This window comes from Python bivittatus, unplaced genomic scaffold (genome assembly GCF_059951505.1).
Source record: "Python bivittatus isolate LINGU-HERP-01145 unplaced genomic scaffold, Pbiv_v1 ctg000810_np1212, whole genome shotgun sequence".
NCBI lineage: Eukaryota > Metazoa > Chordata > Lepidosauria > Squamata > Pythonidae > Python > Python bivittatus.
In genome coordinates this window covers 3021683-3049074 of record NW_028277111.1, presented here as the reverse complement: position 1 = coordinate 3049074, position 27392 = coordinate 3021683, and the positions used below count along the sequence as shown (strand labels likewise).

The 27392-nt window shown below is 48.9% G+C and overlaps 1 protein-coding gene across 3 annotated transcripts; it reads right to left on the bottom strand.

The window, feature by feature from the left end:
* Positions 1 to 270: 270 nt before the first annotated feature.
* On the bottom strand, positions 271 to 27392 carry LOC103053733 (major histocompatibility complex class I-related protein 1-like). Of its 3 annotated transcripts, none has more exons than XM_088129715.1 (7): positions 27157 to 27386; positions 19711 to 19986; positions 13850 to 14125; positions 12689 to 12970; positions 9636 to 9728; positions 2417 to 2453; positions 271 to 1445 (listed from the first exon to the last, which is right to left on the bottom strand). In XM_088129715.1, the coding sequence occupies exons 1-6, from the start codon at positions 27224 to 27226 to the stop codon at positions 2431 to 2433; spliced, it is 1020 nt and encodes a 339-aa protein (XP_087985841.1). In that variant the 5' UTR covers positions 27227 to 27386; the 3' UTR covers positions 271 to 1445; positions 2417 to 2430. The 3 variants fall into 3 exon arrangements, with proteins under 3 accessions (XP_087985841.1, XP_087985842.1, XP_087985843.1); XM_088129716.1 differs by having other exon boundaries at positions 272 to 1445; positions 2417 to 2450; positions 27157 to 27382; XM_088129717.1 differs by lacking the exons at positions 271 to 1445; positions 2417 to 2453; positions 9636 to 9728 and adding an exon at positions 11638 to 12255 and having other exon boundaries at positions 27157 to 27392.

The window sequence follows — 27392 nt, the reverse complement described above, 5'->3', positions numbered from 1 at the left end:
CTTGAGGGCATCTGGGAAGCCCAAGGGAATGGGGATGAAAGACCCCACCCTTGTCACTCCTCCTTGCCCAAAAAGCATCCACTATGGTATGAGGGACGTCTTTCCCATAAATCAAGGGTCTCCCCACTTTTGGGCCACAATCTCATACTGGGCATTTGAAGAGCACGGAGTGGGATCTCTCGGAAACAGAGAGCAGGAGAATCTGCCCTTTCACAAGGAGACCAGGATGGCTGTGCCGGTCATTGCACTCCTCTTCCCCAGGGTGGAAGTTGATGAGGCTCAAGGACCAGTCACTTGGTCAACAGCCGGAGGCAAAGGTGGATCTGAGGGAAACGCAGCCTCTGTTGCCGCAGCCACCAAACCAAAACCAAATAGTCAGCAGAAGATCAGTTGATGATGCTAGAGCAACATCTGGAAATAGGGGCAAAATGTCTGCCTCCTCCCCAAAGGAGCAGACAGGAGCCACCCCAGTTCTCGCTCCTTCCAAGTTCGCCTTGGCTCCCCCCTTCCTACTGCTCAAAGTGAAATCGGGGTCTCTGATCAACAAGGTGGGTCAAATCCCCCCTATTTCCAACCTCCCAAAACAGGTAGCAACTGAGGTGAGAGGAAAACAAAATCATTTATTCTCAGCAAGCAATTTTGGCAATCTTACAAAATGTGTGTAAAGAAATATTATATAAAGCAAAACTCCAAATGACTTAGCCACTACAGTTATTAAAAGAGGGTAAGAAATACTTGAATGCATATTAATTTTTTTCTACATGAAACCGCAATTTCAAAGAGACGTTATTTGCTTTCTTGACTGGGCAAAGCTGAACAATTAATTTGATGAATCAAAATGATCCCCCCAAATCTCAAGGAAACTGCAGCGCTTAGGAAGGAAGCAGCCTGGCTGCACAGCTGATGTCATCTTCCATTTTTCTAAATTATTACATCCATTAACTGAGTTCTAGAAAAGGTGTACCATTTTCTGTGTCTGAAGGCTGCCCTCAGTTGGTATATTGGTATTTGTTAAACTTTTGATAATCAAATATATAATCCAATTAATTGGGCAACAGATTAATTTTTTTAAAAATTAACTTTTTTCTGGAAGAAATCTCAAAGCACACTTCTGAAATAGCAGCTGAAAGAGGCATTTTCCCTTCCAAGGTGGATTTTCTTGGAAGATGTTTACTCCACATATAAAAACAAAGCCTTCTTTCATTCTCCAGATGAATCAACTTAATTTCCTTTTCAGGGGAGGTCCTAGAATTACTCCTGCACATGAAAAAAACCTTATCTTCCCAGACAAAAATCTGCGCAAGGGCTCTCATGAAAGACCCAAAATACATCCTAGTTACAGCAGGCTGGAAGGGTCCTCCTAAGAGAACAGCGTAATTCAACAGAAGGTTGATCGCTCTTTTTCCTCTCTCCCCATGTGGGGAGTCTGCAGCCCCAAAGTTGTGCTACAAACAAGGTGGAAAAAACAGGCAGGTTAGTTGGAGAGGAAGCCAAGATGAGAAGGCCCAGAGTCCAGGCTGGAGGACCAGTGTTGATCATCAAGCAAAGAACAGAATCAGCAGCCTCAAGAGGGGGAGATGGAGATGGAGAGGAATCAGCTGGGTGGAATTTCCGAGTTACAAGAGGGGAAGGGCAGGTCTGTGAATGGCTGCTGGAGTGGGGTGAGGTTGGGACCCTCCTTCACAAATTATAAAAAGTATAGATGCCCTCCCCGCTCAAATATACAAACCCAATTCCTGTCCAAATTATTTTGCCCCTGGAACCAAGTGCAACAGGTTTCATGGCCTACAGAGTTCAGGTCTTCCTTCAGCATCTGGAGGGTTGGATTCCCAGATGGACGCAAGGAGGGGAGAGAAGCCTCCTCTCCATCCATGACTGTAGGACATTCAGGAAGTCCCCCTGCTGCCCCCTCCCTCCCCTCCCCTCCCCCTTGCACTGGGGACACTGATCTCTGCAGGTCTCTGAGCCTTGTGAATGCAAGACCATCAGATCCTGGGAGATGCCACAGTCTGAGCCCTGGAGAATGGCCAACTCCACCTCCTGCTTTGGGAAGGGCCCTTCCTGGAGATGAGGAGGAGGAGGACAGGGTGTCTTCCTCCTTCAGTAACAGGGAGCAGCCAGTCCTCTTCTGTTCCTAGCTGTGGACACCTGCCATTTACTCCAAAGGCAGGAGGGAAAGTGGAAGCAGCCCAGCCTCCTCCACCAGAAAGAACCCAGGGAGGAGGGGGAGAGGCAGACCCCCCCCCACACAGCCCCACCGCCTCTCCCCCAAACTCCTCACCCTTCAGCGCTTGAGATCAGCTGAGTGAGAGGAGTGTTTTCCCAAAGGCTCTTCACCATCAACAGATGCTTTGACCTGAAAGCCCTCACCTCCCTTCCTCCTCCCCCCAATACAGCCCCCACCGGGGACACTCACCTGTCAGGGGGCTGCTAAATGACCTTGACGCTCCCTACATTGGGAAGAAAGACAAAGAGTGAGTCTCTCCCTTGTCCAGATCCTCTGAAGAGGAGGCATCTCTCTCTTCACGATTAAACCTCTTCAGCTCCATGAACCTCTCAGATGAGACCAGGCTATGCAACCAGAACAGTCGCTAACCACTGGGGCTCATGACATTTCGGGTGGTTTCCCTATTTCCCACCCCAGAGCTGAGGGGCTCTTTCCTCCAAAGGGGGCCAGGCTCCGCCACGCAGGCTCTGGAGCTGCCTTCCCTGCCTGAATGCATGAGGCTGGAAATCCAACAGGGAGAGAAGTTCCCTTTCTCCTCTGCAGGAACAAAGCAGTGGGAGAAAAGTGAATTTTGTAACTGTGTTAAAACTCAAGGAAAAGAGAGGAGGTGGGAGAAAAGTGAAGCACTTAATTTTGTACAGAGTAAAAGCAGGAACAAAGAAAAAAAAGAAAAACATATTAAAATTGAAGGAAAAAAGAGACTTTGGGAGCTCCTTGGGACAAACAAAAAAATAAGTAATTTCACTTAAACCCCTTTAATGAGAAACCACTTTTACAATCTGATACTTTGTTCATATACTGATGTAAAATAATTTTAGTTCTTTGTGAACAACTTGCCATCTAAGTAAAGAGGAGAAAAACCATAATTCTCCCACCCACATTTAAGGTGTTATAGTACGCAAAAATGTGTACATAGAAAAGGCAACAATATTGATTTAAATCTCAATAGATTTATCTATCCTTTGTCCCAATAAATCCTGGTTTCACCAGAGCCAGACGCAGAGGGAACACATGGGGTGTGCATTAGGGAGCCCTTTAAAAACAGGGGGTGGGGGCTCTCCCTCTTTCCACCCCCCCAACCTCCAGCACTCTTGCCAAGAGGCAGAATTGCTCTTCCTCATCCAGGAGGTGCTCCTACTGTGGAATCAAAATGCAGGACACAAATGCAGAATAATCAAGGCTACTATCAGATCTTTTGTCACTTGCTGGAAAAGAAAGAAAAGAAGGCGGGGAGGTCAGTTTCTTGGCTGGATGGGAAGAGGTGGGGAGACTCTGCTCTTTCTGACCCCAGCTCCTTCCCTCTCTCAAACACGGATGCACAAACACACACAGAGGCACAAATACACCCACAGAGTTTCAACCAAACTGCTTTAGCTGAGAGACATAGGAAAGAATTCTTTACATTTATAGATATTCAGTATATATAGTGCATTTGGAAAGTATTCAGACCCCCTTCACCTTTTTCAATTTTGTTATCTTGCAGCCTGCTACTACAGTCATTCAATTTTTTTCCTCATTAATCTACACTCAGTACCCCATAATGACAAAGTGAAAACAGAATTTTAGAAATGTCTGTAAATTTATTAAAAAGAAAAAACTGAAATATCACACGTACTTAAGCATTCAGACCCTTTACTCAGTACTTGGTTGAAGCACCTTTGGCAGCAGTGACAGCCTCGAGTCTTTTTCGGTATGACGCGACAAGCTTTGCACACCTGGATTGGGGGATTTTCTGCCATTCTTCTTTGCAAATCCTCTCAAGCTCAATCAGGTTGGATGGGGACCGTCGGTGGACAGCCATGTCCAGGTCTCTCCAGAGATGTTCAATAGGGTTCAAGTCAGGGCTCTGGCTGGGCCACTCTAGGACATTCACAGAGCTGTCCCTAAGCCATTCCTGTGTTGTCTTGGCTGTATGCTCAGGATCGTTGTCACGTTGGAAGGTGAACCTTCGGCCCAGTCTGAGATCCTGAGCACTGTGGAACAGGTTTTCATTGAGGATACCTCTGTCCTTTGCTCCATTCAGCTTCCCCTCAACCCTGACCAGTCTCCCAGTCCCTGATGCTGAAAAACGCCCCCACAGCATGATGCTGCCACCACAATGCCTCACTGTTGGGATGGTATTGGGCAGGTGATGAGCGGTGCCTGGTTTCCTCCAGACGTAACGTTTAGAATTAAGGCCAAACAGTTCAATCTTGGTTTCATCAGACCAGAGAATCTTGTTCCTCACAGTCTGAGAGTCCTTTGGGTGCTTTTTTGCAAACTCCACGCGGGCTTTCATGTGCTTTGCACTGAGGAGAGGCTTCTGTCTAGCCACTCTACCATAAAGACCAGATTGGTGGAGGGCTGTGGTGATGGTTGTCCTTCTGGAACTTTTCCCATCTCCACACAGGATCTCTGGAGCTCAGTCAGAGTGACCATCGGGTTCTTGGTCACCTCTCTTACTGAGGCTCTTCTCCCCCGATTGCTCAGTTTGGCCGGGCGACCAGCTCCTGGAAGAGACCTGGTTGTGTCAAACTTCTTCCATTTGAGAATTATGGAGGCCACTGTGCTCTTGGGGACCTTCAGTGCAGCAGAAATGTTTTTGTAGTCTTCCCCAGATCTGTGCCTTGCAATAATCCTGTCTCTGAGCTCTGCAGGCAGTCCCTTTCACCTCATGGCTTTTGCTCTGATACAGGATGCATTGTCAGCTGTGAGGCCTTCTATAGAGAGGTGTGTGCCTTTCCAAATCACGCCCAATCAATTTAATTTACCACAGGTAGACTCCAGTCAAGGTGTAGAAACAGCTCAGCAACGATCAAGAGAAATGGGAGGCCCCTGAGCTAAATTACAAGTGTCATTCCAAAGGGTCTGAATACTTATATTTCAGTTTTTCCTTTTTCATACATTTGCAAACATTTCTAAAATTCTGTTTCCACTTTGTCATTATGGGGTAGTAAGTGTAGATTAATGAGAAAAAAAATGAATTTGAACAATTGTAGTATCAGGCTGCAACATAACAAAATTGAAAAAAGTGAAGGAGGTCTCAATACTTTCGGAATGCACTGTATATATATACATATCTCCACAGAGAGCAATATTTCAGCAACTCTACAGCCACAGGGTGCAGCTGAGGTGAGGATACAGATGGCTCCAAAGATGGCTTCTTTCTCCAGTCAGTTCGTACTTTGAGGGCCTTGTGGTGGCAGACCAAGAGGAGATCTAGGTGGCATCTACCAAAGCCCCTTTTCTCCTAAATCCCTTCCTTGTGCATTACTTTTATGGAGCTTCCTGACCAGATTATGGCCAAGCCCTTCCTTTCCGCATACTTGGAAAAGAGAAGAGTTTCTCCATCAGATGGATCTTCCACCCAGCCGGGTCTTCTCGCCTTCCTGAGACTTCCTTATACCAGATGATTCTCCTTGTGGTCTCCACTCCCAGGAACAGCCTGGCTGTAATGAAAAGGGGACCCACCTCCCCTAACTTGGTTCTTGGGAGGAAGAGGAAGATAGCACAATAGTGCAGCTTCATGAGCTGCAATGGAGGCAAATATGTGTAGGTCAGGATTGAGCTGTGGAGTCCTTGGGGTTCTCTGAGCTTGGTTCTTTTCTTGCAAACGTTTCATTACCCGGCTAGGTAACATCTTCAGTGCTAAAATGGGATGAGGTTTGCTCTCTATTTATGTGCTGTGGACTGCTTTGCCAGTGCTGGTGGGGGTTCTGTTTTGCTCTTCTGGTAGTTCATTGATTAGCATATGTGAACACTCAATGACCTAACCAAGAAAGGCCAGATCACAAAGGAAGAACATTGGCGGGTGAAAACAGTGGACCGATCCTCCCACCCTTCTATGGACAACCAAAAATACACAAGCCTGACATACCACTCCGACCAATTGTATCTTTACCAGGGACTCCAACTTACAACATAGCAAAAGAACTGACAAAAAAGCTTGGACACCTCACAGAGAACAGTGAATATTCTATCAACTCCTCACTGCAGTGCCTCCAGAAAATCAAAGATGTGCATATAGATTAAGATGAAATTATGGTCTCATTTGATGTCACAGCAGTCTTCACATCCATAAACCCAGAACTAGCGAAAGAATCCATATCAGCTGTACTACACAACACACTGGCCTTAACCAAATACACCCAGATCAAAATGGACCTCATCAACCTCTGCCTCACCACCTATTTTCAATTCGATGAACAAATATGCCAACAAATCAGAGGCACACCCACGGGATCACCACTGTCAGAACTCATAGCAGAGATTGTAATGCAACGCCTAGAAGCTATAGCACTGCCACACATACAGCCTAAAATATGGATCCGGTATGTAGATGACACATTTGTTGATGAAGGGCATTATTTTAATATATGATTTTATATTCTGTATATATATTTCTCACATAATGTATATGTTTCACATACATGTAACAGTGCACTCTATCTTATAAGGTTTACAACTTGCTTTGTGCTTTGCAAAGAGAGCACAGAGTTTCTTTCCCCCACCTTATCTCTTTGTTGAATGCCTGATTGCCTTCCAAGAGAGCGCACCATTCCCCCACCCCATTTCCTTTAGAAGCAATTAGCCAGATGCCTGACTGAACAAGTAAGCTATAAATTAGATTCCTATCAGGCAGGGAGAGACACCAAATTCCAAAGAAGTTACAAAGAAAGCCAGAGAAAGATAAGGAGGTAGGCATTTCTTTGGTAACAGAAGAAGAGGAACAAAGAAGAGATAAGGACCGACATGGGCTATTTCCTTGGTAACCAGAAGAAAAAAGTTAAACTTAGATTCACCTCTTTAGGATCCACCTTTACTCCTCCCTGGGTCATCCCAAAATTCCCTTGTATGGATATGAGGGGATGTACTATCTGAATACATCTGAATATGCCTATAAAACCTTTGTTTTTTGCTTTGCAAGGTGTGGTTCTGGGCAACACTCCTGCCACGGTGTTGGCTTGAGCCATCCGGAAGGTTTCCTTGGCCAATAAAACCTCTGTTAGCTAAATAAAAGCCTCGTCTCAAGTTAATTTGGTTCTCTAAACTTGGGTAAATGAATAAACAAAGGCTAGTGCCTAATGTGAGAAGGCAGGGAGAAGTGAGGGCCTCAAACGAACCATGTTTGCTAGGGGAGAGCGCTGTGCACCATGGGGCAGCCTTGGGGGGGACGGCAGGAGGGAGGATGGGCAGAAGGCACACTCACACCAGAGTGAAGAGGGACGGCAGGAGGGAGGAAAGACTGCAGGCAAGAGGCACGTTCGCACCAGAGTGAAGAGAAACGGCAGGGGGCGGCTGTCGGGTCAAGTGGGGATTGGAATGTGTATTGCGCTGATTGGATTCGGAAAGTGGAATGTCTGCGGTTTTGCGGCTAATTAGCGGCGCTCCGGGGCGGTAAAAAAGGTGAGATTGTGAGCCAAGCCCTCTTAGGAGGGGGAGGACAGATAAGGAGTATAAAAAACCTGTCAGACCTTGTTTCGGGGTTCCTCCATTGCTGCAGGAGGGACCCACCTTTGCAAACGTGCCCAATAAAAAACTTCTGTCTACTGGACAACCGAACCCGTGTCTGTCGTTTTCTGACACTAACATTATAATAAAAAAGAAACAACTAGAGAAGACACGTGAAACCATTAACAACATCTTCAAAGGAATAAAATTCACCAGAGAAGAAGAAAACAACACACTACCCTTCCTGGATATCCTCATCAGCAGAGGAAACAACAGGAAATTAGAAACCCAAGTTTATCGGAAGACAACCCACACCAATCAAGTACTCCACTACCAAAGCAACAACCCGACCTCCCACAAGAGGAGCTGTGTAAGAACATTATTCAAGTGAGCTCAAACGCATTGCAGCAACCCAGAGCAGCAGAAAAAGGAAACAGACCGCCTATACAACATCTTCCAACAAAATGGATACCCATGTCATTTTATCAAAAAGTGCCTGACCACTCAACCTACTACAACACAACCCACACAAGCCATGAAAAGGATCACACTGCCATACATCAGAAATGTCTCAGAAACCAACAGACTATTACAACCATATGGCATCTCTGTAGCACACAAACCAACAAAATCACTCCAAAATATCCTAAGGAAACCAAAAGACCCAGTAGCCCAAGAAGAGAAAACAGGAGTCATCTACAACATACAGTGTAAGGACTGTAACAAACACTACGTAGGACAAATAGGCAGAAGACTAGCAGAACGCATCCATGAGCACCAACTTGCAGTCAGAAGACATGATGAAAATTCCTTAATTGCACAACACATGGACGGACTCAACCACAGTTTTAACTGGGAAACTGTCAGCATTTTAGACCAAGCCAAATCCAAATATGCAAGAGAATTCTTGGAAGCCTGGCATTCAGATAAGGCAGCAATTAACAGACACATAGAGATTAACAACATCTACATACTATTCAAAAGAGACAAAAGACCAGAAGATCACCTCACCAGCATTCAATCACCACCAATCATCTCCAGCAATCATCACCCAGATAAGCAACAGTCACCACCAGGCACACAAGCAAGCTGTCAACAGATGCTAATCAATGAACTACCAGAAGAGCAAAACAGAACCCCCAACCCTACCAGCACTGGCAAAGCAGGCCACAGCACATAAATAGAGAGCAAACTTCATCCCATTTTAGCACTGAAGATGTTACCTAGCCGTGTAATGAAACCTTTGCAAGAAAAGAACCAAGCTCAGAGAACCCCAAGTACTCCACAGTTCATGAGCTGCTTTTGTGTTTGGACACCCACAAACACACACAAACACCCGTCAACTGATGCTACCTCTGATCCCTGCTCTGAATTGGAGCTAACCTGTAAAGAGGACAAATCACTCACTTGATGTTTCCTCCTAGCCTTCTTGACATTTCTCTGCAAGGACAAAAATCAGTCAAAGCTAAAAAGATCAGAGATCATCCAATCTCTCCCCCTGTATGAGGAAGAGCCCCAGGAGATGTTTTCACAGTTGTTTAGTCACAACCTGTCCTGGAAGCTACTATTTAAGAGACACAGGAAGGTCTTCAGAGTGCAAAGAGACCACCAGATTTGCTCCAAGAGAGACTTTCTGCCTCTGAGATGGATGGAGGGAAATGGGGAAAGCAGCAGCAGCTCTGAGAGGAGGAACATTTTCATAGAAATCCTCCTCTGCTGGTCTTTGACCAAAGCTTTGGAAGGGACCGAACCGCGATGCCTCCTCCCAGCTAAGAAGAAGACGGGACTGTCCGGACCGCAGACTCCACTGAGTCAAGACGAGTCCCAGCAAGAGGCCGACATTTCAGATGCTCCCAAAGAGGGCTGGGAAAACCGGGAAGAAGCCAGTCCAGAAGGAGCTCCCAAAGGGAGAGACTTGGGAGGAATCTCCTCACCTTCCTCCACAACCACCCAGCAAAGGTGGTTACAGGATACTTACTGCGATACATCAAGATCCCAACAATCACAGCAATCACCAGGACAACAGCAGCCAGAAGGCAGCCAATGATGTGCCCCGGGTTGGATTCTGGAACTGAATTGGGAGAAAGAGCAGATAATTGAAGGAGAACCCCAAACAATCTTTCCAAGTAGGGGAGAGACCTAACGGAGTCAAAAGACTGGAAATTCCCCAAATTAAAAAGTCTAAGGGCTCATCCTCATGTCCCTCTAACTGTGGCATGAAGACGCCTTGCCAACCATGGTTAGAGGACATGTCCTCATGACGCTGCCATCATTTCACACCAGCCCAGCCGAAGGCAGCTGACGTGCATCTTTAGCTGTTCGGCTCAAAAGCAGCAGTTTTCAATCTTTTGACGCTCAGCACTTTACAGAAATAAAAGCATCAATAACAGAATAATATAAACAAAATTACTGAAACCATAAAAACATTTGTGTTCTCTTTTTTTATATGCTGCCCCAATATGGATGTCACGACTCTTGGTGGAACTGGGCAGCTCTGTCCCTTTTTTCTTAAGCGTCAATAATTGCATTTTATTGTTTAAAGTAAAAGGGTTTATATCACGTATTTTTGTTTTTAAGGATACAGTTTCATTTTGTTCCTCTCTTGTAAGATTGGTCTGTCCCCCAGAGCAGAAGAAAGGAGTGAATCCTCACTTCTACGCTCTGTCACCTGGCCAGGGAGTGGCAGGACAGAAACTGTTTCCACCTTTGCGTTTGGAGCTTTCGACTGCCAGCCGAAATCCTCTTGCCTCAGGCACACCCCGGGGTTAGGGGGAGGACCCAGGGAAGGCCTTTCTGTAATTTAAATCCATGCCCTGCATTCAGGAATGAGAGACAACAGATCTTGTCCTCCATCTCTGTGACAGCCTTCCGCTTATTTGAAAAATGCTATCACAGACCACCACCCCTTTTCTCAAGACTAAACATGCCAAGCTCCTTCTCTTCATCTACAGAGGATTCGGTTTCTAGTGCCCAATCAGCCTTGTTGCTTTGCTGGGAACCTTTTCCAATTGCTCTGAATCTGCATCAATGGGTCTTTCCCAGAACACGCTCTGATCATAGCAGTACACAGTGAGAAAATTACCGTCAGAATTTGGAAGTTATCATTGATTTGATGTAGCCTAAAACTGCACATGGCTTCTTTGAAGGTATTTCATGCTTCTGGCTCATATTCAGTCTCCGATCAATCCCTATTACAACATCTTTTTAGCAAGCCAAGCATCCCCCACCCAATACCCGGACCTTTGATTTTTGTTTCCCAAGTGAAGAACATTGTACTTAGAATCATACATTGGAAGGAACCTCAGAGGTCAACTAGTCTAACCACCTGCTTAGTGCAGGATCCATTCAAGCATTCAGACAGATGGGATTCTGCCTTTAGTATCTCATTGGAAATTTCCAATCCTTCCTGGCACTGTTTTGTTTCAAGTCTCTCTTCCATTTCATTCTGTGGCGCTCAGTCCATTCTGAATTTTACTTTTTTCTTCGAAGATATTAGTTCCAGATTCTCTGCAAATGTGATAACGTTCTACCTATTCTTTCAAGCCATTAAATGGAATATTGAAGAATAGAGGATGCAGGGCTGATTCTTCTGGCACTCCACCTGATACCTTCCACCTGATGAGGAACCATCAACGGGCACTCCTTGAGGAAGACTTTCAAGCCAGCTGTGGATCCCCTTAATTGTCAGGCCATCCGACCTCCTTTAATTAGCAGAAGAGACCTCTGACTGCCTCCAGATGGGGCTTTTACTAGACGAAATGCCTGACTGACCATAAAAATTTAATCCCATGAAACATCCAGATCACCCTGTCATCTTTTAGAGATCACTTGATCTGTTTTCTATTTCAGTGCAGTGAACAAGAAAGAAAAAATACCAAATTCTGGTGATCTGGATGTTTCACTGTAGCATTTGGGGTGGGAGTATATGGGGGGTGTTTGTGTCACCCCCCCCTATTTCTGGAAGGGGGTGGGGAGTTCTTGCCAGTCCAGGAATGGCAAAAAATGGTATTTTGTGCTTCCACAATTTCAGGATGAAAAAATGGAATATGGTGACGTCCAACTTCCAGAGGGTCCCTCAAAAGGCTGAAACAGATTTGGAGGATGTTTCAGGGGGGCAGGTTTGAGGAGGACATCTTTAAATTCCTCTTGGACAAAACTCGTGACCCTCACTGAATAGCAGCCATGGAGCTTGCGATTTGATGCTTGGTAAAGAAATCAAAGTAGCATTTTATTGTCCCTCGGATATCAGCAAAAGAATAACATTTGAACATTTTTTTGTATAATTGTGATGCTATCATCAATAAAGGCTGGTATTCTGCAGTTTTACAAGTCCAGTGTAAAAAAATGTCAGTGTATGAGCATAGACAGAGTTCCAATTTGACACAAGGCTTTTTCCTTTGGTTTTAGGCTGAGCCTCAGGAATCCCAATTGATCACTGATCATAAAATAATGTCTGCACTTCTTTCTTAGAGCAGCAATGCACACTGATGTTTTGTTCTTTACAGGAGGAAACCGTGTTCATCTATGATGGCAAAAAATCAGACTGGCAGCCCCTTTTCTGACTATGGATGCATCAGTCCAGCCACTCTGTGCATTTCCTGAAGGGAGCAGCAGTTCACAAATTTTAATACAATTTGGTACTTAGAAAAGGGTTAGGGTTGACTACCCAACTCCTCCTGATTTTTGTACTGGAGGAATTCTAAACAAAAGGAAACCTGTTTCTGGGGCTCAGCATAACTCCTCCTGCTCTGCTGGAGGCAGCAAACAGGGCGGGAGGGAGGCCAAGGGAGGATCTGGGAGCATTTCCTCAGGATGGGACAACCACTGGGGTGGGACTCCACTGCTTCCTTTCAAGAACCGGAAGCCGATTCTACGGACTGTTCCCTGCAGGTCCACAAACCTCAAACATGGGAAAACCACTGGATTAAAGCTCAGGGGTGCTCACATCTGGACACAGGGGGATCAAATTCTTCTCCCACAATCCTCCACCCTGAAAAAGAGCTCAGCCTTTCCCTCCCTGCAGCCTCTCACCCTTCACGTCCACGTCCACAGGCTCCTGCAGGCCGTCATGCTCCACGTGACACCGATAGCGGTCCCTCTCTTGGGGATCAATCTGGATGCTGAGCCAGTAGTGGTAGGTCCCATCTGCATTGGGGGCCACAGACCCATGGAAGGTGTCCTGCAGCCAGACCTCCCCGTCCCTCCTCCAGGAGGCATCGATCTCCTTGGGGTAGAAGCCATGCACGCGGCAGACGTGAGTTTCCATCCCATCGTCGGCCTCCGTCCTGCTGCTCACCGTCACCACTGGGGCCTCTGCAGAAACGGCACCCCCGGAATTAACTCTGAGCCCCTCCAGAGCCTGGAAGGGGGACGAGAAACTTGACAGGCAGGAAAGGCTCCTACTACTTAGTCTTAATGCAGGGAATTAACACTCCGCACCTGCAGCGTCTCCAACAGTTTTAGGAAATGCTCCAAATCTGGAAAACGCTCAGCCACAAGGACTCCTGATTTTGAGTCCTTCCCAGTGACTCAGTCTGAAAAATCTCTGCCGGCAAATTGAGGGTCCGAGGAAATTCCTCATGGACTGCTTTGAACTCTGACTGATCTTGGGCTGCTCCCTTCAGGGGAGGGGTACCGGAGCTGCTCTTTTAAGTTCCCTTTCAAAAGAACACCCCAGACGTTTCTCCCTACTTTTGGGGTCCTCTTCCGCTCCCCCAAATCTTAGGCTGCTCCAGGCCTCTTTCAAGGGACATACCAAAACCCTGTGGGATATGGAGGGAAGGACAGTTGCTGGGAGGAAGTCAAGGCCGCGCATCACACTTGGCCACACTTTGGCTAATGGTGGCTTCCCTGAAGAACCCCAAGTGGCCCTGTTGCCTCCTCGTGGGCTGTGCACAGGACACCCCTCAGTGCTTTGGGTGCCTGACCCACACAGACACCTGCCAGGCCCTCGATTCTGGCCAGCCACACCTATGGCTTGGGAGGGCAGAGGCTGCGGTTCCTGCACAACGTAATGGCTGCCTGGCAATGGGAACTAAGCAGGGCTTCCCGCGTCCTGGAGAGGCAGGAAGGGGAGGAGGGGGATTCCCTCCCAGGCATCCAGGCTGCAGACCAGGGACCCAGAGGGGGCCAAATGTGTGCAAGAAATCCGGCCATAAAGGAGGAAAGTCTAGCCTGGGCCCAGATGCTCACTTGTCCTCAGCAGCATCTCCTTCCCGTAGGACAGGAACTTCTCCAGCCACTCAATGCATTCCTCCTCCAGGTAGGTCTTCAGTCTCTGATTATATCCTGGAATAGAGTCCCATTTCCTCCGGGTGATCTGGGCCTGGGGGTTGTGAGCCACCCAGGTGAGGGTCTCCTTGTCAAAGGTGATGAAAGTCCTCCCATCATATCCACAGCGGAAAAACCCTCCTTTGCTCCCATCTCCCTGGAGCTCACAGCCGCACATAATCTGCCAGCCGTGAAGGCCTGAAAGGGGGACAGGAAGATGGTTTGGGGAGTCCTCTGGAGAGACAGAGACTCCCTCCCTGCAGGAACTTTGATGCAGGACGGAGGCAGCGAGAAAAGGGATAAATAATGGTTGGAAAATGAAAGAAATACATTTTTCCCCATGAAGCTCCTCATGTCCCTCTGGATAAAGCCCCTCATCCTATCCCCAAATTGTACCTTGAGGGTCTCCAGACCCAGCTGCCCCCCACCTGAAACCCTCCCCGGTTTCCCTCCATCTTCTCCCTCCCGCAAAGTCTCCTTCTGGGCGAAAGGCAGAACAAGCAGCGCCATCTTGGCCTTGGATCTGCAGAGCCCAAAGTCCTCTGTCTGGAGGCTCAACGCAGAGACAAATGGCCAGAAGGGGGGTAAGGGGCAGAGGGGTCCCCAACCCCCTTGTCAAGCCCCCCAAGAGAGGCTCCTCAGAAGCTTTTTCCTCAGGAAAAGCCCCACTCCTCCTCCCCCACATCTGCCTTGGGGTCCCCTGATCAGACCCCCATTGAGATTTTTGCATTCACACATCACAATGATGGGGGCTCTGGTTCCCCCTCCAAAAAGTATAGAGTCCAGTTCCCACAACCTCCTTTTCCTTGAGAGAACCCAACTCAGGGGCCCTTCTCCGGTTCTTCTGCTCCCCAAAGGAATGGGGGATGGCAAGGGGTTCCCCAGCCTCTGCCCCTCCCCCACTGCCCCCCAAAATGGAGAACCTCCTGGCCCAGAAGGAAAAGGGTCCAGGGCCTGTGAGGGGTTGGCCCCCCACAGATGGCCCCTGTTGCTCTCTCAGGAGTCCTCCATGTCTGTGTGAATGCCTCCAAATCCTCCAAGAGGGAGAACCAGCACTCCCATTTCTTCACTAGTGTTCAAGGGAAAGAAAATCCCCCGAATTGCCCCCTTTCTCCCCTCCCTCAATGTCAGCCTGGGTCCCTGCGTCTCCGCTGGGATGGAGCCCTGCCCTCTAGCAGGAGCCTCCCCAGGAAAAGGGCAGCTGGCAAGTCCCACTTTCACTTCCCAGGATCAGAAAACGCAGTGGAGGATCCCGAGGGGGACCAAGAGGAGATGGAGGCGCAGAAGAAACGAAGGGACGGAGCCTCCTCCATCTTTCTTTCTGCTGCTCCTTTGTTGGGGGAGTCTTGGGGGGAAGGGAAGGGATCCCAGCGCAGGAACAGTTGCCTGAATCTGTGGCTGCAAAGAGGGACCGAGAATCTCGTGGCGTCAAAGAGGATCCGGTCGATCTGGAAAGAAGTGTCAGGAGTTTCTCATGGGAAGAAATTCATCCTGTTATCTGTACAACAATATTATGTCTAGCTTATGTAGCTTATGTAAACAAAACAACTTGTGACATGTGTGTTGTGCACGTATACTGCTAATTACAGCCACCTATTGGCGTGTGTATGCTAGTTACCCAGTGGGGGGGTATGGAGTGCCAATATAACTGGAGCATTGTATGTCCAGCTTTGCAGTTACAGTTGCAGTTGCAGTAGAGCATTAGCCACTATGTAGGTATGTAGTTTATGGGTTATGTAGTTGTAACTAATAACCAAGTAGTGTACCTCTTCTCTGAGAGTTTTTGGCTAGAGGCTTTGTATTTGTAGATAAGTCTTGGATGCTGAATATATGAGAAGAAGTGTTTTTTCTTATATTTTGTATACAACTTGTATTTTATGAAGTTTTGCATTTTTATCAATAAACAACCAGATAGTATATATTTTCTGGCTGAATTTCTTTGGAGAACAAGATATGGACATTGCAGTTTGCAAACCTATCATGCTGGTGTGTATTTTTTCCCTGGGCAAACGGTTTCTGGAAGCACTGCTGTACTCTGCTCAACAAGAAGCTGGCAGGGATCCCGGTGACCGTAAATTGTGGTCTGCATTCACAAATAGTGCTAAGTCACAAGGGCTGGTCCACACTTTGGGCTAATCAGAAACAAACCAAGGCTCAGTGCAATGTGGGAATGAAGATTTGAAGGGCCACAAAGAAGTATTTTCCTTAGGAACAGTAGCACGTGGCCCAATATTTATTTTTATTTATTTTTATTTCAAATTTAGTCACCGCCCATCTCATTCAAAGAGTGACTTGCACACCCAAAGTGTCATTGACCTTTTAAATGGATTTTGAAGCTTAATTGTTTTTTAATGTCGCCTCTTCATGGGCCCTTTGACACATTCACATGGGGGTTTTATGATTCCGTGATTCGGATCTAAGTGGGAAGCTGAGAATCGGGTTCAAGAAAGAGCGACTGGAGTGACTCCGCTTCCTCGGCCAGGAGACCAGCTGCAGAAGGAGCTTCGGACCAAAAACGGCCGGATGGAGCCCAGACTCAGCGAGAGACAACAAGTCATGGAAATGTTCAATGCAGGGGAAAATTTCTTAAATTAATAAAGGTTTTGGTTTTACAGTTCAAATATTTGATATCTGCTTATTTTATATAACGTTCTTATAGAATTATTCCTTATTTCTAGGTCTCTGTAACGAGACTATTTCGGTGTCTTATAGGTCTCATTTATGAATCTGTCTGTTATTTATTCATTTATTTCTTTTAAAAGGCTGCCTTCAGGTGCTCAGGGCAGCACACATAGTGCACCCTCCTCCCCACCACAACAACCCTGTGAGGTAGGTTGGGATCAAAAGGTGGCACTGCCCCAAAGCCCCCTGGGGGGCTTGCACTACTTTTCTCCCCCGGCTTCTACTGCAGGGCCCCCCTTGAACTTCTGCACCTCCACCCTCTGCACCTCTCCTCGGCTGGGTCTTCTTTGCCTGCGTCTTCACGGGAGGCAAACTGGGGGAGTCCCTGAGCCTTTGCTCTGTTCTCAGGAGGGGAACCAGCTGAGCTGAGCCCCAGAGCGGTGACAGGAGAAGCAGCCCTGGGCCTTATGGACAAACTGAGCCTCAGCAAATCACCAGGCCCCCATGAGATCCACCTGAGGGTTGGAAGGAGCTCGAAGCTGAGATTGTGGACTTTCTCATTCAAATAGGCAACCTGTTTCTATGCTCAGCCTCTAGAGTTGAGGACTGGAAGGTGGCCAGCGTAACTCCAGTTTTTAAAAAGAGCTCATGGGGATGTCCAGGATGTTACAGACCTGTGTGCTTAACATCTGTTCTGGGGAATAGAGTGGAAACTGCTATTAAAGATAGAATGACCAAACATCTGGAAACCCAGGCCTTGCTCAAGGATACCCAACATGGCTCAAGTAAAGGAAGGTTCTGTCTAACTAATCTGCTAGAGTTTTTGAGGGTGGTAACAAACATGTGGATAAGGCTGATCCAGTAGACATCACCTACTCTGATTTTCAAAACGTCTGATAAAGTCCGTTATCAAAGACTTCTCAGCCATGGAATAAAAAGGCAGGTCTTCTTGTGGGTCTTCTTGTGGGTTCCCAGGGTTTTCTCCTAGGACTGCTTCTTTTTAATAGATTTCTAAATGATCTGGAACAGGGCATGACTCATGGAATTTACTGATGGCACTAAGGGGTTCAGAGTGGTAAAAACCCTAAGGGACCGCGAAGAGCTGCAAAGCTTCTCTGCCCATTAGGGGAGTGGGCATCAAAATGGTAGAGGTCAGCCCATCTGATGCACACTGGGGCCAAAATGCTAACTCCTGACAGAAGCTAACAGGATCAGAGGTGGCTGGGACAAAGTGTAGTTTACCACACTTGGACTAATGGTAAACAATTCAATGAAGGTGTTGACACAATGTGCATCCGTGATAAAAAAAGGCCAGCAGCATGCCAGGGATAATAAAAAAGGCATTCGAAACAGAGAGGCTAATATCATAATGCCCTTATAGAAATCAAGGGTGAGACCACATCTGGAATATCGTCTGCAGTTCTGGTTGCCACAGCCCAGAGAGGATCCAAGGGACCTGGAGAAGGGTCGGAGGAGAGCGACTCAGAGGATGAAAGGGCTGAAGCAGCTTCCCTGTGAGGAAAAGTTGCGGCATTTGGGGCTCTTTAGCCTCGAAAAGAGGCAAACAAGAGGGGACCTGACTGAGGTGTACAAAACCACGCATGGTGTGGATCAAGTGGACAAGGAGAAGCTTCTTCCCCCTTCCTCAAAGACTTGAACCAGAGGTCACCCAATTAAACTGAATCCTGGAAGAATCAGGACAGACAAAAGGAAATATTGTTTTACACCATGCACAATTCAGTTTTGGCATTCATTACCGTGAGGACTGGCGCTGGCTACCAGCTGGGCTGCTCCAAAAGAAGGTTGGACCAATTCATGCAAGTCTTAGGGATCCACGGTTCTTACCCTTCATGGCAGTGGGTCTGGCTCTGAAGGCCATCTGCTGGGAGGCCAGTGGGCTTCCTGGTGCGGCTGGTGGGCCACTGAGGGAACAGACTGCTGGACTAGAGGAGCCAGGGGTCTGATCCAGCAGGGCACTGCTGAGGTTCTTCTGTCCCCCACTTTGACAGATTCAGGACTGCGCCAGGAGTCTTCTGGGCTTCCCACCGCCCTGGCTGGTCTCCTTCCTCCTTTTCCCACCAGGGGGAGCTCTGGCTGCTCTCTGGGTCTCTCAGAGGCTGGGTGGGGACTGGAAGGGATTTGGGGAGACCCTCCCAGGAGCAGAGGCAGAACTAGCAAAGCTCTCGTGCCTGCCTGGCTTATGCCCGTGGAGAAGATTTCCCTCAGCAAAAAACAGTCTACAGTTAGACACACATTTGCTTACAGCCCTCCTCTAAATAAGACTCCTTTAAACTGAATCTTGTGCCCTCAAAGATGTCACAAGGGGGGGCTGCCAAGGAAGGGCTTCCCCCCTTAAGGGCAGCTCCGCAAGAGGGCAGCGCAGGAGTCCAGCCCTGGTGCACCACGGCTGGGAAGACATGGCAACTCCAACCGGCTAAGGAAGGGCCCTGAATGGGGGGGGGGATCTCTTTCTTTTCTCTCCTTCCCCCCCCTCAAGATGGGAAGAATGCTAGAAGTGGTCCTGTGCCCCCCCCAAGAGCCCCAACCCCACTTGGCATCCCTGGCCTCTTCTTCCAATTGGAGGAAGAGAAGAGGCTCCTGGCCTTTGGCCCCCACTCGCCCCTCCAAAAAGTGGGCGCCAGAAATGCTTCTCCTTGGAGGGGATGAGCCTGGGGGAGGATCTGGTCTCCCCAGATGGACCTGCACTTGGTCCTCATTTCTCTGCGGTGGAAACAGACAGAAGGAAAAGGATCAACTTCCCGGATCTTCTTAGGATTCACCTGCCTTCTGGGGGGGCAGACCTGTTATTCCCTTCCTCCCCCACAGCAGGATGTTGATCAAGCCAGGCTCTCCTTCTTTCCTGGGGGAGAGTTGGGGAGGAGGAGATTTTGGTCTATTCTTTACCCTTACAGTATATCACTTGTGTGCTACATTTTTTTTTACTTTAAAAATGTTTTTAGTAACTGTCATCTATGCAGAGAACTTTAGTCATGGGGCAAGGATAAAATTATATTATTTTTTTCAAAGCAATAAAAATACCTTTAAAATAACCTTTTTAAAAACTGTGGGAGCGGCCTTTTCCCTGGGAGGGACCCCTTCTCCTCCCTCCTGCTCCTGGAGAGGAATATGGGGCAGGAGGAACCACCCGACCCATCACTCACCTTCACTCTGATTGTAGAGAGTCCTCAGAGCCTCCAGGCCTGCTCTCAAGATCACCTCACTGCTATGTGCTAGCTGGGTCTGAGTGTCCCAAAATTGGGGGTCCTCCTTCCCCACCTCCTCCATCCAGGAGACTCGAGGCTGCAGCACCCTGCTGCTGGTGTCATAGTAAACGAAGACTTGAGCGTCCACGTACCCCAGAGAGACAAACTGGGGCAACCCCTGACTGGGCTCTGACACGGAAGTGCAGAAATACATGAGGGAGTGTGAGGAGGAGCCTGAAAGGGACCCAGAGGGGCAGAGTTAGGGGGCTTCAGCTGAGGGATCCTGATGCTATCGGGCACAGCAGGCCCCAATCTGAGGGTCTGGGGAGGAAGAAGGAGGAAAAAGAGACCTAGGGGGCTGGGGGGAGAGGAAGAAGAGGGAAAAGAAGAGGGAGAAGATGGAAGAGGGACAGGAGGCCAAGGGCGGAAAGAGGGAACAACTGAGAGGCAAAGAAGCAGCTTCTGGAGGGCCTGAAGGGTTGGAAGAGAGAGACGTTGGGGGGTGAGAGAGGAAGAGAAGGGAAAGCAGGGCCAGAGGGAGAGCAGGACCCCCAAACCCTATTTGCCCCCCAAATTGTTCCCTCCCCCCTTCCAGCAAGGCCTCCCTGAAACCCTTTTCTGGATTGCGGAGACTCTGTCCCAAGGAGGCTGCAGTCGCCCCACAGGGAGAAGGGGGGCTCTACTCCCAGAAGCTCAAAAGGAGCAGGAAACCCCACCTGGTTACTCCAACTTTACATTCATGGGAAAAAAACCCATTCTCACCTCATGAGGGCCAAAATGGATTGCTAATAGGTGCAGATTTTAGGGGAGATTTTGTAAAATGGGGAGGGAAAGGGGGAAGGAGGCATCTGGGTGAGACTAGAGGCCATGGGAGATGTGGGCAGTCAAAGGGGGGAGCGAAGGCAAGAGGAATGAAGCCACGCAGAGCTTCCTGCTTGGCCCTCTGCTGGGAGATTCCCCCTCTGGTCCCAGAGTTAAGGCATCTGAGCGGGAATTGGCTTTGAACCCAGGACCAAACAGGGCTCACCGTCATTCCACAGAAAATCTCACTGCTGATTATCCCAAGATTTCTTAAGTTCAGCAACACAATTAGGGCACTGAAACCGTTCTTCCCAGCGGCTTGCAACGCACCAGATTTCCTCTAGATCTAAAACACTTTGTTCACTTTCCAGGGAACACCTTCAGGAAGTTCTCCTCCTTCTGGGCTGACCCTGCACTTTTCTCCAGCAGCACTTTGGAAATCACCCTCCACAAGCAGAATCACAGCATCCATGAGTGGAAAAGAGCCATGGAGGTCATCCAGTCCACTCCTGTTCAGTGCAGGGACCCCAATGAAAGCTTCTTTCCTCCCCCCAAGATGGCTCTAGTGTCGCTTCAGCCTCTCCAGGGAAGGGGAGCCCCTAACTCTCTGGACGATGGGTTCCCTGGTCAAAATGCTCTTACTGAAACATTCAACCAGAACCTGCATCCCTCTCTCTTAAATCCATCAGTTTATGAATTATTGGATTGGATTTTTCTAATCCAATTGAAAGGGAACTTTGTTATGGCCAAAGATCAGTATAGGATAATCATACTGCTGAAAAAATGAAATATTATGATGATGAAGGGCAACATACAAAACCCTCATCACAGAATCAGGTGCACCACGATAAGTAGAAAAAACAGTATATCAGGAGAGTCAGGTCTATAAAGCTATAGCCAACCCACACCTCACCAGAAATAAATAAGGTATGGACAAACCTAAAACTACTATAAAATTATTCTTTCTGAAATACACGAAACCAGCTGAGGAGAAAAACTGTGCAACGTTCTGCGTGACAGCAGAGCTCCCATCAGACAGCAGGAGAGATGCATAAAAACTCTTGGGACGTCTGCTAGCCATGGTGAGAAAAAGGTGCTTTGCACGCAGCTGTAATATTCACAAGCGAGTCGTTTCCCCCTATCCCTCCCACAGGGGCACAGTCCTTCTGGGGAGGGTCTTTTCTGTCCCTCCCCTTGAGCCCCCCCCAAGGAAGACCCGCCCACTTGGCCAGGCTGAGAGCTCTTCTGTGCCCCGAATAAACCAACAGGGTAAGGCGAGAGGCAGATCTCTGGAAGATCTGAGGTTTGTTTTCAAGACATCCTGTCCCTTATAATTATCTGACAGAACTCCCCACAGGAAAAGAGGTTTCAGCTAATAGGCAAAAATCAGGAACTAGAATCTGGCCTCGACCTTCATCAGCCCCGACTCCAGGCACGGGGACCTTGAGGAACCCAACAAGGCGCCTGAAACATCGCCTGGAGGAATCAGGGCTGGACACGCTCCAAAGAGGCAAAGTTGGAAAATGGTCCAAGCTGCGCCCCATAAGTGAGCCAGGCCAAAGAATTAGCTGGGAATAATTTCAGAGCTGCTGGAAGGCAACACCCCCCACCCTCATCTCCATTCCCTGGAATCACAAGATGGCTGCTGAACCTCTTTGTGCAGTCAAGGCAAGGCAGCTGGGTGTGCCCTTCATGTACCTGAGGCATGAAACACTCCCCCCTCCAGGTATTTAAAGCATGAAAATTGCACAATGCAATCTTTATTCATGGGCCAGGAATAGGTTTTTGGCCTTCTGGCAAACACCATCATTTTGTGGTTTGAGTAATTCATCTCCAACTGAGGGTCTTGACAACACTGAGCCTGGGTTCGCAATGCCTGCTAAGGCCAGTGGGGATCCCAGAGAGGATCGCAGCGTTGTCACCCCAAAGAAAGGTAAAAAAGCCCCTCAGCCAGCTTGGGAGGACGGGGATCTGGGCTATGCAACTCTCCAAATGCTCAACAATTATCAATGTCAACGCCTAGATCAATGTTTCTCAAACTCAGCCACTTGGACTTCAGTGTGCACTACAACTCCCATAATTCCCCCTCAGTCCCAGAAACCCATGGGGTCTCCCCACCCTGGCCCCACCCCCAGCTGAGGCTGCTTGGGAGTTCCTGCTGCCACTACCCATCTTGTGGGGAGGCTCACCTGGTGTCCTCCCCCTAAACTCAGTCTGTGTGTGGAGGGTCCCGTAACCTGGTGAGTCAAAGATAAACCTGGAAAAATATGTCAATTTCTATCTTGCAAACTCCTGACCTGGAGCATAAAAGAGTTTCCAGTCCTTCCCTGGGAGACAGACCAAATTCACAGGACATAAACAATGCCAACTTTTCCTAATAACTAAAAAAAAAGAACACATAAAGTCACTTTTTAGTTTTAAAGGTCAAAAGACAAACATGGAAGAGACAGACTCCAGGGCTGCCCAATTAACAGGAAAACAGCCGCTTCTAAGTTGGTCGAAAGGATCAAAGGAAAATACGGAGCTCCCGGGAACTCGGTGAACTGCAAAGTCCGCACGGCCACCAGGTGGCGCTGCTCTACCGCAATCGACAACGCGATCCCTTCGGAAAGCTCCTCGGATCCGAAATTCTTCCCTTCTCAAGATCCTTTTCAGGATTGACCTGCGCACAACCTGGGTCTGCGCGGAGAAAGGAGGAGCTGCGCAGCGCAGAGAAAGAAAAGCGGAGTCCTGCTGCTCATTCCCTCCCGGGCTGCTTCCCTCCCTCCGCGGTCCTTCTTCCCGCTCCGCCTCGCCATCCCAGGGGACCTAACCGGGGGTGCAGAGGCTCTGCCCTCCGGAGAGCAGGGAAGAGCGGGGGCCAAGGATGATGCGGGGGTCCTGCCTGCGAGCCCCGTGGGCAGGAGCGGCTGGGGACGGTGGGAACTGTGATCCTCGCACACCCTGCCAGCGCCCAGGGCGGGGAGCAGGCGCATGGGCCCGGGGGCTCCGGCCTAAGACCTGGCAAGGGTGCCGAGTCCGGGGGGGGGCTGTGGACGAGGAGAGGCGGAGCTTACAGTGGCGGCTGCCGATTTCGGTTTCGTGGCGGCGAATCCGGGGGTTTGGCCGCGCGGCTCCTCCCTTTTCGACCTCCCAGTCACACCCCCAGCATGGTCGGGAGACTACCAGGAGATCCCGGGAAAAAGGTCCTGGTTCATAGAGGGCAACTGGTCCTCAAAGATCCATACGTATTTTTCCCATGGACCAGGTAATACCCTGTGAGCCACCAGGGGGCACTGTGTCCTAGGGCTGACATTACTTTCCCCATTTTCCCCATTGAGCCTGCAGCACACCCGTGCGCCACCAGGGGCAGCATGTGCCATAAGTGAAATGCATCCCCCTATTCCATGATAAATATATGACCCAATTTTCGCTCTGGAGCCTGCAATGTCTGTGAACGGAACCACCAGGGGGCAGTACGTCCAGTACCGTCAATACATTGCCCTACTTTTCCATTGACCCCGGAATACCCCAATGAGCTTAAAGGGGCAGTATGGGTAGTGCAGGCTCCATAGCTCAATTAGGGAGTTCCTGTCAACCCAATAGCTCGAAAACTCATGTGAGTAGGTAAATGGGTACTCTCACTCCGGTGGGAGGAAAAATGCTGGCGGCGCTTGCACGGGAGTCGGGAGCAGTTGCTGGTAAGCGCAAAACCGCGCTCACCCGAAAAGAGCATGAAGCAACCGAAACCCCGCCTCCTGCGCTCGCCAGCTGGGCTCTGCTCTAGGAAGGAGGCTCTGGCAAACCACTTCCGAAACACTTGCCTTGAAAACTGCAAGGACTCGTCCAAGCAGTCACTGCAGGGTCAGTAATGACTGAGTGCAGACAAAAAAAAAAAAAATTGATGGTATAGGACGTATCGCCCCCTGGCGGCTCCCTGGGATGGTGCAGGCTCAATTGGGAAAACAGAGCAATGCATTTATCACAAAGGATATCCCACTTCTTGGTCGCTCACTTGGGCATTGCAGGCACTCCAGTGAGCCCCCAGGGGCAGCATGTTCAAGACAGTCCCTTATATTGTGCTATAGGCCCCACTGATCCTGCAATAAGTCACACAATGGGCACTACTTCCTAGAGATTCACCCCATTGCCTTCTATGCCCCACTGAGCTGCGTGCTCCAGTCACCCACCTCACACAGCTCTCAGTTGCAACCGAGCCATTGCAGCGTTGGCTTGTGGTTTAGTGTTGCACAGACCCAGCCATGCTGGTTTATCAACCCTGTTTAGGCATGGGATGGTGTGACCACATTTGTGCTACAGAGCATGGTTAAGCATGGCACAGCTTAGCAGGACCTTTCCGGTTCCAGATGTGTCAGGGCTAAAACAAGGGCTGCGATTGATTCATCCCTCCTGTTAAGGTGTTGGAGGTGTGCTGCAGAGCAGGATCTCAAATGATGCACCATAAGGAGTCAGGAGTTTGTATGTAAAGTTCGTTTTTATATAAAGAAAATCACTAGCCAACGTGAACAGTCATTGACATTACTCTTTTAAAAAAAACTCCAAACCCTCATTGAGCGGGTCCAATATTCCTCAAATTCATGCCGTCTTCAACACATCTTTTTAATCTTGGTATATAGTCTATGGAGGCGTAATCCACTGAAAAGCCCCATTTTTCCAGACCCCAATTAGACAATACAACATACACCTAAAATACTATCTCATATAGTCACACATAGATGGAAAGGAAGCGGTTAGTTTCTTCAGTGATATTCAGCCCCACCAACTAAGATGCCTTGTTACGTATCTGACCACCGATGGGCTGTTCCAGAGAACTGGACCCCACTGAACCTGTTGTTTTTTAAGGGTTTTGCAGAATTTCTAGCCTCCCATGAAAGTGACTGACAGGGCTTCGTTCCCATCACCTGGGTCACAAGGCACGTGTCCCCCCTGCCCCACGTCCGCTGCAGTCATCATGGCCGTGGGGCAAGTGGACACAATGGGCTTGTCTTTTAGGCAGAAAAGAACAGGGGAGATCAGAGAAAGAAAGAAAGAAAGAAAGAAAGAAAGAAAGAAAGAAAGAAAGAAAGAAAGAAAGAAAGAAAGAAAGAAAAACAGGTTTACAAATGGAACTTTGGGGAAAGAATCCATTAAGAAACGGTGCAAAGTGAAGGGACAGGATGCATTTCCCAAATAGCTTTATGATACTTGTCCAGGGGTCATACTGATTTGTACAAACAGAAAGACAGGAAAGATCATCAAATACATAGAAAAAATATTCTGGTAACAATGGCATCACATTCTCCAACAAACTGCAAGATCCGCTGTTCTAGACCAGCATCACCCGACCTCGGCCACTTTGAGGCGTGTGGACTTCAACTAAGGTGCTGGCTGGGGAATTCTGGGAGTTGAAGTCCAGACGTCTTAAAGTGGCTGAAGTTGGGAAACGCTGCTCTAAAGCACCCTTCCCCAACTTGGTGCCCTCCACAGGGTAGCCCCAGGGATTTGGAAAATGGTGTCACATTAGGAAAAGCAATTTGAGAGCAACAAAGATTTAAAAGAGGTAGTATTCCCCACCCGACATGCAAGAAATGAGGAGGAGTGTGGCAGTGCCTTTTCCCAGGAACAAACTTTATTAAATCTGGAGCTCCCTCGCTCAGATGCCCTCAGATTTTTTGTGAGTAACAGGACTCTCCTCTTCCATTGGAGGAAAGAATTTAAGCAAAGCACAACTTTGCCATTTGGCCCAGTGAAATTCAGGCAGATTAAGAAAAAACAGTCCTCTGTTCTGAGTTTCTCAGGATTTAAATGATTTTTAAAATATTTTTAACTCTGCAATATGAATTAAATAATAATGTGGAATAATAATAATTTTTAAAATATTTTTAATTCTGCAAGCTGCCCCACACTGGGGGCATTCTGGGATGGAAGAAAAAGAAAAAAGCTCCGGGAATATTGGTGTTTAGGACGGGGGCGGGGGGGGGGAGATCGAGGCCAAGGTGAAAATCCAGCTGGACGGTTCGTTAGGAAGAGTATTCAAGGAGCGTTTCTCGGCAGACTCTCACCCCGCTGCATTCACACGGCCGCCGTAACCCGATCGCTCCCTCGCACAGCCTCCGCGTTTCCCAATCCGCGGAACCGACCCGAGAAACGGGCTGGTCCTCCCAGCGCCCGAAGCCTGAAGGAGCAGCCCAGCCGCCGCCAGAGGCAGGCGAGGCGGCCGAGCGGAGGGGCCGTGCGGGGGCAGCCGGGCGCTCTGCGGGACGGACCTGCCCACGGGCGGGCGAGCGCTGCCCCCCGACTCCCTCCGCTTGCAGGGACGGGAAGGAGGCGCTCGGGGGCGCCCAGGGAGACTCGGCCGGCAGCTGGAGGGGACCCCTGACCTGTCCCCGGAGTGGCTCTGGGGGGGTGGAGGGCAAAGAGCGACAGCAGAACCCCATCCACGCTTTGGGGTCCATTCTGAAAGTAGCAACAGCTGGAGGGGGAGCGGACTAGAGAGAGGACCGAATCAGGGTTCTATTTCTGGGGATCATCTTTTGGGGAGAGGGGAGAGAGAGAGAGAGATTCCCTGAATTCCCACCAGCAGAAAAAGGGGCTGGAACCCCCGACGCCCCCGAAGGGACTCACCGAAGCAGCTCTCCGGAAGGGCGACCGCCACCAACGCCGGAAGCAACAGGGGCGCAGAGCGCAGAGCCATCCTGTCCGCAAACCTCCACCTGCGCTCCGCTCCCGTTCAGTCGCGGGCAAAGAAGGAGGTGAGTCCAGAGTGAGTCGGCGATTGGCCAGTAGAAAAAAAGCATTCCCGTGTCGTCTGTGGTTGCCGGGCAGACGTCCAGGGACCGCCTGACAGAGAGGCTGGAAAA

Bases quoted from the DNA above. Each gene is read 5' to 3' on its own strand.
- LOC103053733 (XM_088129715.1), bottom strand. From the start codon at position 27,226: ATGGCTCTGCGCTCTGCGCCCCTGTTGCTTCCGGCGTTGGTGGCGGTC. The intron at 14,126-19,710 runs GTGAGTGATGGG...TCCCCCTTTCAG, and splicing joins TCTCTACAATCAGAGTGAAG to GCCTTCACGGCTGGCAGATT. The intron at 2,454-9,635 runs GTAAGTATCCTG...TTCTTCCCAATG, and splicing joins TGGGATCTTGATGTATCGCA to TAGGGAGCGTCAAGGTCATT.